The 8,337-nt window shown below is 55.8% G+C and overlaps 1 protein-coding gene across 1 annotated transcript in view; it reads right to left on the bottom strand.

The window, feature by feature from the left end:
- Positions 1–1,502: 1,502 nt before the first annotated feature.
- Positions 1,503–8,337, bottom strand: part of TRAIP (TRAF interacting protein) — an 18,813-nt gene continuing 11,978 nt past the window's right edge. Inside the window, exons 7-15 of the mRNA XM_010158438.1 lie at positions 8,185–8,298; positions 7,181–7,268; positions 5,611–5,700; positions 5,299–5,387; positions 4,405–4,557; positions 4,156–4,204; positions 3,506–3,631; positions 2,917–2,967; positions 1,503–1,634 (exon numbers count right to left, since the gene is read on the bottom strand). Of these exons, the coding sequence (XP_010156740.1) occupies positions 1,503–1,634; positions 2,917–2,967; positions 3,506–3,631; positions 4,156–4,204; positions 4,405–4,557; positions 5,299–5,387; positions 5,611–5,700; positions 7,181–7,268; positions 8,185–8,298 (892 nt within the window). The remainder of the gene's footprint in view (positions 1,635–2,916; positions 2,968–3,505; positions 3,632–4,155; positions 4,205–4,404; positions 4,558–5,298; positions 5,388–5,610; positions 5,701–7,180; positions 7,269–8,184; positions 8,299–8,337) is intronic.

Raw genomic sequence — 8,337 nt, 5'->3', positions numbered from 1 at the left:
GTGCCAAAACCCAGGAAAGCGTTTTACTCCAAAGCGCCAGCGTAGGAGACTGCGGGAGATGGAGGAAAACCATGCCCGGGCAGAGCCAAGCGACACCAAAATGAAGGTCTGTTGCTCACTGCAGCCTGGGCAGGAACATTGTGCTGAGTTTTTTCTCAAGTCAAAAGCAGAATAAAGCAGTGGGGGGCAACAAGACATAGCATCAAAGGGAAAGGGGTCACTTCCACCCCAGCTTCACCCCACCACAGCCCTTCCCTGCAGCAGGGGCCCATCTCCCAAAAGCTGGCACCGAAGGTCTCAGGAGGGTCAGGCACATCCATCACCCACCTCAGCCGCAGCAGGGAGACCACTCCGGAGCTGCTGTGCTACCAGGCGTGCAGGGCAGAGTATTTCATTCCCTAACAACAGGTTTTAGCCAGGCCAGGTACCGAGGCCGTCAGCCTGAAGCAGCTGGAAAGGGGAAACATCACCAGTTTGTTGAGTACAGAGCTCGGCAGCGGGCTCACCAAGTCACCCCCCAGCAACTTGAAGGGTCCCGCTTCAGCCGTGGGGCAAGAGGAGACAGGGCAGCTCCTGCCCCACATCTCCAGCTGAGGAAACCCAAGCAGGTTCATCCCCATCAGTCTCCCCCCACTCCCCTGAAGGGAGCCATTCTCCAGCACCTCTTCAGGCTGTTCCAAACCCTCCAATCACCAAGCAGGCCAGTTTTGGAAGAGCAAACCACCCTAAAGTCTCATAAACACCACAGAAATTCACACAAGTTTCACATCAACAAGTGCCGAGAAGAGGAGTCACATTAGCACAACACTCTCCCCGTTTCCAAGCCGGGCAGGGGTCACCCCCAGCACCCACCTCCCCAGGTCAGCCAGCCCAGCGCCAAGCCTGCAACGACACGGCAGACTCCACAGCCCAAACCAGGGCAGGGCCGAACATCCCCCAGGCGTGTCCATGGCCCCCCTCACCCCACACAGGCCTGCAACAGAGGGAGGGCGACTGATCCGATGAAGGCACAGCCACCCTGCAGCAACACAGGCCAGTGCTGATCTTCCTCCAGGAAACTTCCTTGGAACTATTTACACCAGCGGCTCCGGGTCCCTTCTCCCTCCTCTTGTTCCGGACTGACGTCCCAGATACCCTTCCCGCATCTCTAGCTTGCGGCTGCATCCGAGAAGGGCAATTACACCATATGTCATTGCATCCAACAGCAGCAACTGTAGAGCTCTGAGCAGGCCAGGAGATGAGAAAACCCTGTTTATTCCACATGAAAATAGGAGGAAGGAGGACTAAAACGAGGGAGGTAAACCAGTCCAAGCATTAGCCAGAGGCTTGGTCTCTGGGCGGCTTGCTGCGAGGCCAGGATTCTCCCCAGGGCAGGTAGTCTGGCTCACAACACAGCGGTGCTCCGCGGTTAGCCACACGCAGTTGCCCGTCGCTGCGTGCCAGGCGCTGGGCAAGTGAGCTCTGCCCCGCAGCCACCCTGCTCCCTGGGAAGGCAGGGGCTCTCACTGCAGGAAACTGTCCAGTCTGGCTTGGCTGCTGCTGGAGGACGACGCGGAGGGAGCTGCAGACACAGGCCTGGAGACCTTCTTCTTCTTGCTCCTCACTGCCGAGGGACGGATTTCCGACAGGTTTGTCTGCAAGTCAAACGGTCAAGGAAAGCACGGAGTGACGCCCCGGGGACACGAGTGATCCAACACCTGCTGCAGACCGGCCGGAACCACAGACCTGGCACCCAGCTTTGCACCCAAAGAAAATCTCCCCGCAGGCTTCACCCCCTGCTCACAGCAGCAGGGCTCAGGCATGCTCCTGTCCCACGAGCCAAGGAATGCTTCCCACTTCTGTGCTACACCCTTAGATGCAAACCAGCATTTAAGCGTATCTATGGGAGCTTCAAGGCCTATCCTGCGTGTCAGAGCCAGCAGCCTCCCAAGGCAGAACCACCCCAAGAGAAGAGCCCTCAGAGCAAATCTCTCAAGATCTGTGTGATGCCATGGGACTTAGAGACACAGAAGTGGCCAACACTAAACACCACTGAGCTGTAACAGGTCTCCACCAACCACTCACCACAGCAGTGGAAGGCAGGTGCAGGCTGTGCTGGCACAACTCAGGCTTACAGAATCCAGCACAATGGCAGCACTCCGGCTGAGACAAAACGAGCTGCTCCTCATCAGCCCAGGGCGAGGGGCAGCTCTGGGACCTTCTGCATGGGCATATCTGGCTCAAGCACCTCCCTGCCGTGGGTACCTCCACCTCTCTGCAGCGAGGCCGCAGGAGCAGCAGACCGAGGCTACCCAGCAGGTCACGCCTTCCAGCTCATCACCTCTGCTTCAGCCTCCTGGTTTTCTACAAAGAGCCAAAACCACCCTCAAAACCAGCACCCCGAGCTGGAGTGGTGTCAGAGCGGTAGAGCACACCCCTCTGACAGCACTGCCTGGGGGAGGCAGGGGAGGGGACACCGCTCCTGCGCGAGGAGCGGGACTCAGAGCAGCTCCCCACACACTTGGGGAGCCCAGCCCAGCCACCCCACACCCGCTGCGGGGCTGCCCACCAGGACAGGCATCCCACAGGACGCAAAGGCTTCGGCCGCAGGGGCTGGCGGGCACGGGGCCGGAAGGCAGCCACTGTTCAGATCCAGAGGGCTCGGCTGTCCCTACAAATTGTGCTCGTTTCTCCTTGATCTGCTGCTCCGCATGAGCCACCTCTGATAGTGCTCAGCCAGTTCAGGCCCTTGAGGCCTTTGCTGAGCCCAGACTTGTTCAGAGTCAGAGAAAAATGTGATGGTTCCGTGAGGGTCCTAGCCCATTTTCAATTCAGTGGGGTGCAGGGCTCCGCAAGACAGCTGAAACCAGAGAGAAGGAACAGAGATTACATCCCCACAGGATCACTTACTGCCACACGAGCTGCGGGAAAGGATACAGGCTGTATGAACTTTGTTCTGCCTCCCAAGCCATCGTACCCCATCCTCACCTAGGAGAGAGAAAGAAATGAGCCAGGAGCAGCAGCACAGAGCCTTGGCTGCCTCTCCTCGTGGGGTTATGGGGAAGGTGGAGCCTGGCAGGCCACAGATTCCGGGAGGGGTCACAAGCACCTGGAAGCACTCAGCACTGGTGTTAAGCCCTCACCTTGGCAAAAAGGCAAATGCAAGGATATTAGTAAAGTTTGGGTAACTTGGGCACTTTCTGAAGCAACCTGAGCCTTCCAAGCAGCAGGAAGGCTTAGGATTTTATCACTGGGACTGAGGAATACAAGGAAAACACCCCAAGCTCCAAGGAGGTGGAGGAATGGGACACGGATGGCCATTTAATCTGCTGCCAGGAAGGGAACGAGCATCTGTCATCCCTGGAGCTCTGCAGAACTGGGAAGTAGCCAGGTCATGCTCCAAGATTTATTTTGCACGCACTCTATCTGGGAAGGTAAAAGTCTCATTCGCTTCCTCCTGCAGGGTCACTTCAGGACAGAGGTGTGCAGTGCCAGCCCTCCACAAGCTCACCAACTGGATCCTTACCGTGCCCATGTTCTTGTGGGGAGCCAGCAAGCTTCCCGAAGATGGCTTCTTGGAGAGAACAGAGTTCCTGATGAATGCTGGCAAAAGGCCTTTTAGAGCATCGTCCTCCAGATCATCTGCCCAGTTCTGTCCCACAAGATAATGAGAAAAGCCCTGTGACCATCATGTCCTGCTGATTTTAGTCCACATACATGGAGCACTAATAACACAGAGAGCTATTTAGGGTAGTGGTTACTGCTGTGCCACATCAGGCCAGAGAACAGCAGCTTCAAACCTCCCGCCGGAGCGGCGCCCGGGAGGCAGGACAGTGCACTCGGCAAGCCTGGGAGAACAGCCCCCGTCGCCGACCCCACAGCCCCATGGTCAGCCCCACGTTGTGTTTGCCAAGCACATCTGAGGCAGGATAATCAGCCAGAAGCACGTGGGTCCCCATCCCGCCCCTGCTGCCCAATTCCACGAGGCCTGAGGCAGCAGTACTGCGTTTCTAGGAGACTGGCAAGCAAAGCACTTTGAAGCATGTACTGTGGTTCTACAGACAGGCCGGTCGACAGCCACAGCATCTCCTACATGGAGAAAACGGGCCCTTTATCCCAACCTTATTAACAGCAGGATCAAAGAGGCGATACAGAAATCGAGATTAGTCCTTTTACCTCCACTGTTTCCTTCAGAACTTTCTTCGCCAGATTTACCACAGGAGGCCTGTAAGAAGCCCAAGGAGCAAATCAGCAGAGATTTATTGTTCAAGTGGAGCTGGCAAGGACAGACAAGGCCAAGCAAATGACGATGAAACTTGCAGCACGACATCAGGCAGCTGGAGAGCTATCTGATCTCGCACAGCAACTTCCAACGCAGCGAGACTTTGATCTCCTTTAGAAGCAGGAAGAGGAGGGAAAACTCACGGCTTTTTATCCAGCTTCTGCCTTTTTGCAGGGATGAGAGATCTGCAGGGCTGATGCTCAGGGGTGTCCACATCAAAAGAGGCATCTAGATTGATCTCATCGCTGTGTGCCGGGCGGTGGAGCATCGGGTGCCGCAGTTCCACGGGAGCGGGGCTGCAAAGCCGTGCAAAGCGTCAGCCATCGGAGGCCACTTCCTGCCACCCAGCAGACGAGAGGAAGACCGAGCCGCGCGCTGCCCGACTCAGTTGCAAGACAGCAGTGGGAGCAGGATCAGAGCCCCGTTCTGCCTGCAAGTCACCCAAAGGACAATCTGAATCCCAAAGTTTATAGTCCGTGACCCAAGCTACTGTTCACCCTCAAATGGCTTGTGCTGTAACAGCAGCTTCCTGAGCCCCAGTGAAACACACTGGCACGCTGCCGCGCTGTGTGTGCAACCCAGCTTGCTGTACTGGGGTAATAGCACAGGCTCCTCAAAAGAAGGAGCTCGAGTAAAACACATAAGACTCCATTATTCAGGCTAGGTTCCTCTGCCTGGCAAAGATCTCTGGTCCCCACACACCAGGACGCACTCACTGGAAGGCCAACTCCGAGGCATCCAGAAGAGCAGCTTCAGGGGTATTTCCTGGCAGGACAGAGTGGCAGAACTTGCCAAAATGTAGCTCATTCTTCCACCCTTTCCTGACCCAAACCCTCCACCACACACACACTTTTTCCCAGGTAAACCAAACACCATCTTGTCAGCAAGAAGGAAAAATTAAATAGGATACAAGGAGCAGGACTGCAACGTCTGCCAGACTAGCACATCTCTGCCTCCCCACCTAGCTCAGCTGTCAGCTCTCCCTTCAGACCTGCCGCCTCCGCCCTTGGCCTGATCTGGAGACACACTGCACCAACCTTTCAAAGACGAGTCGACTGAGTGTCTCTCTGGTTACAGAGGGGACTTTCAGAGTGTCCTGCAGGATGTCTATCTTCTTCTTCAAACTCTGGAGGGAAAAGGAAAAACAGACAAGACAAGGAAAGATTTAGCAGGAGATACTTTGCCCCTTTTCCATAGATTGGCAAAGGGTGGAGCTCAGAGGGGCAGGTAAGAGGTATGGTGGGCTGGGTAAGCTGGTCACTGAGCAAGAGCCAACGTAACTCCTGTCTGTGCAGCTACAGGCCATGGCCAGCTGCCAGTTACTGCAGACAGAGAAATTATATTCTCACCAAGATCTCCTTGTCTGTGTTCTTCAGATCCTTCTGGGTGCTTTTCAACTCCTCCTTTGTCTTCTCCAACTCCGAAACTGTTTTCTGCAGCTGCAGAACAAACACCCCCAAAGAGAAGAATACTGGTTACAACACACAGGCAAGGAAGACTGCAGACCCCTGTCAGGGCAGCACATGCTGCCTTCTCATTTCAGGACTGTTCTCCTTTGCCAGTCTGACCAACCTCTCCTGTATCAGAGCAATCCAATGCCTGCCCATTTCCTCAAGCTGCCTGCAGAGGGATCTCCAGGGCTGCCAGCCCAACACAAACCTTCCTACAGCCTTTCCCGAGCATTTATGCCTGATGGTAACAGCTTTTCCCTCCTTTAACACTTGGTGGCTACATTCTGGATTCCTGCAGGACTTAGAACACACCAGAGCACAGGAATTACAAACCACAGGCTAGAGGATGGTAGTGCATCAGCAGCGCTGGCACATGGACAAGCCTGATTCAACAGGGAAGTGTGCCAGGAGCAGGGTCGAGAAGTGGATTGCTGCCACATCAGAGACTTTTGTGGGTTCGGGAGTCTGGGCCAGCCCACAGTGTTGGTACAGTCAGCCCTCCGTCAGCCAAGCCCGGAGCCCTGAGCGCACTGACTCGCATCCTCTGACCCAAGCCTGTGATGGCAGTTTGGCACTGACTCAGCCAGAAGCCGAGTCCAGCAGCAGCACCTGGTGTAGGGGGTTAACTCCCCTGGGGGGCAGCACAGCAGTCCGAGAACCTCCTTCTCCATTTGAGCAGATCACAACAACTATGGCTGGGGAACAAAAACAGGCCAAATCCACCCACAGCCTCTCCCTTTGCAAGTGTGGACATGGGCATGCCCCAGGGAATACCCACACCTTGGAGAGCAAGGTTACACACGCTCACTTTTCATGGGGACTGGATCCTAAAACTGACAAAGCTATTCCTGCCCTGAGCTACCAGAGACCAGCCAGGCCTGGAGCAGGGGGAAGACAGTACTAGAGGTATATCAGCAGCTCCAAGCTCTGCACCACGTCACGGCCATCCCAGGCAGGCTCTGCGCAGAGCCACCTGCATGTCCTCACTCCACCTGGGAGCCTCTCCTGCCTGGGCCCAGTTCACAAGGCTGGGTGTGACTGCGGTTGTGCTAAGCCCTGCTGAGCTGATGCTAGCTGCAAAGCCCTTCCCAACCTTCCTAGGGGCCCGATTCTGCAGCGGGAGGGGCTAGCAGCTGAGCTAGCTCACACTCGGCAGCGTGGCAGGGTGAAGGCAGTGCCGCTTCCAGAGCGCAGTGGAAGCAGTGGAGCACCTGCGTGCTGCTGCCTTCCAGTCAGGCTCCCTGCCGAACTCTGGCCCACCAGTGTCCCCAGAGACTGCACTCCTGACAGCATCCCAGGAGCCACTCGCTCACCGCAGCATCACTGACCCAGAAACCCCAACCTGACACTTCCACACCACTCAAGTAGTGCTTGGTGTGGGAAGGGGTCACTGCAGGGGGCTTGGGCCCCTGTTACTGACAAGGATCTACAGGCTAGGTGTCACCCTGGCCACTCAGACTCCCTTTACCTTGCTATTGACAGAAAACAGCTCCTTCTTCAGCTTCTCTGTCATCTCACCAGAGATTTTCCGAGCCTCCTTCAGGTTTTCGTATTCCCTGCAAAGCGACCAGAAAGGTCACGCTGTTTACCACAGGCTTGAGCTAGGACTTCTCAGAGACAACCCAAAACCCTTAATTTGAAGCTCTGCAACATCAGGGCCACTGGAGAAAACCCAGGAGACACCAAGCCCTTTAGGGAACTGAGCTGTGTGCCAACACCGACCAAGAGCGTGTCAAACACCGCTACCCCATGCGGGAGGAAAAACGCTGCACAGGACACCATGCTTGAGAACAGGGCGTGAACAGAACGGAACCAGCAACACGGAAACCAGATCCAGACATTTCAGTTGCCAGTGGAAGAGGCAGACAACAGAGCAGCCTCCATGCTGGCAGTAAACAGGGGACTCGGATACAAGTGACTTTTCAGAGACTTCACACTATTGGCCATGCACATTCATCCCCAATTACACCACGGGGACGCTTGCCTCATTACAGCTTCGTATCAAAGCTGCAATTACGCAGCTGCCATCAGAAGGGACCCACAGCAGCTGTGGTTTTGCCCAGCAGGACCAAATGGATTTCCAGGTAGGGGAGGGCAGAGTGCAGATTTGCCTTGAGGCCAGAGCTGCACAGTGCAGAGCAGAGGGTACAAGCCAGAGCCCCTCATCCACTGATTTCCCCCCCGGGAGCAAGAGAAGAATGAAGGGAATAATAACCATCACCTCAGAGGTGCGCTGACAACTCTGGAGACAGTTCCCATGGTGACACGCATGTCACTACAGTGACAACGGGAACAGTTCAGTGTGACAGGCTCCAATCTAGGTCCCTGGGATCTGTCAGTCAAACCCTAGTGGAGGTCCAAACAGGCAGAAAGCCCCACAGAGCCTGTGTGCCTGCTGGTACTTGGCGGAGGGTTCTCCCTGGGCACACCCAGGACAGCATCCGCCGGCTGTGCCAAGCCTGCAGCACCTACTTTTTCAGCGAGACACAGTAGATGGCAAGCTGTTCCACTGCTGCCTGCCCGACTCCCATCTCTCTGATCATCTCCTCCACTTCGGGGCGCTGGCTCTGTAGCAACAGCTCGATCCTGCACACAAAGAAAGAAACCTCAGCACATGAGTCACAA

The sequence above is a fragment of the Eurypyga helias genome, unplaced genomic scaffold (assembly GCF_000690775.1).
Source record: "Eurypyga helias isolate BGI_N326 unplaced genomic scaffold, ASM69077v1 scaffold22449, whole genome shotgun sequence".
NCBI lineage: Eukaryota > Metazoa > Chordata > Aves > Eurypygiformes > Eurypygidae > Eurypyga > Eurypyga helias.
This window is presented reverse-complemented; position numbering and strand designations above follow the sequence as displayed.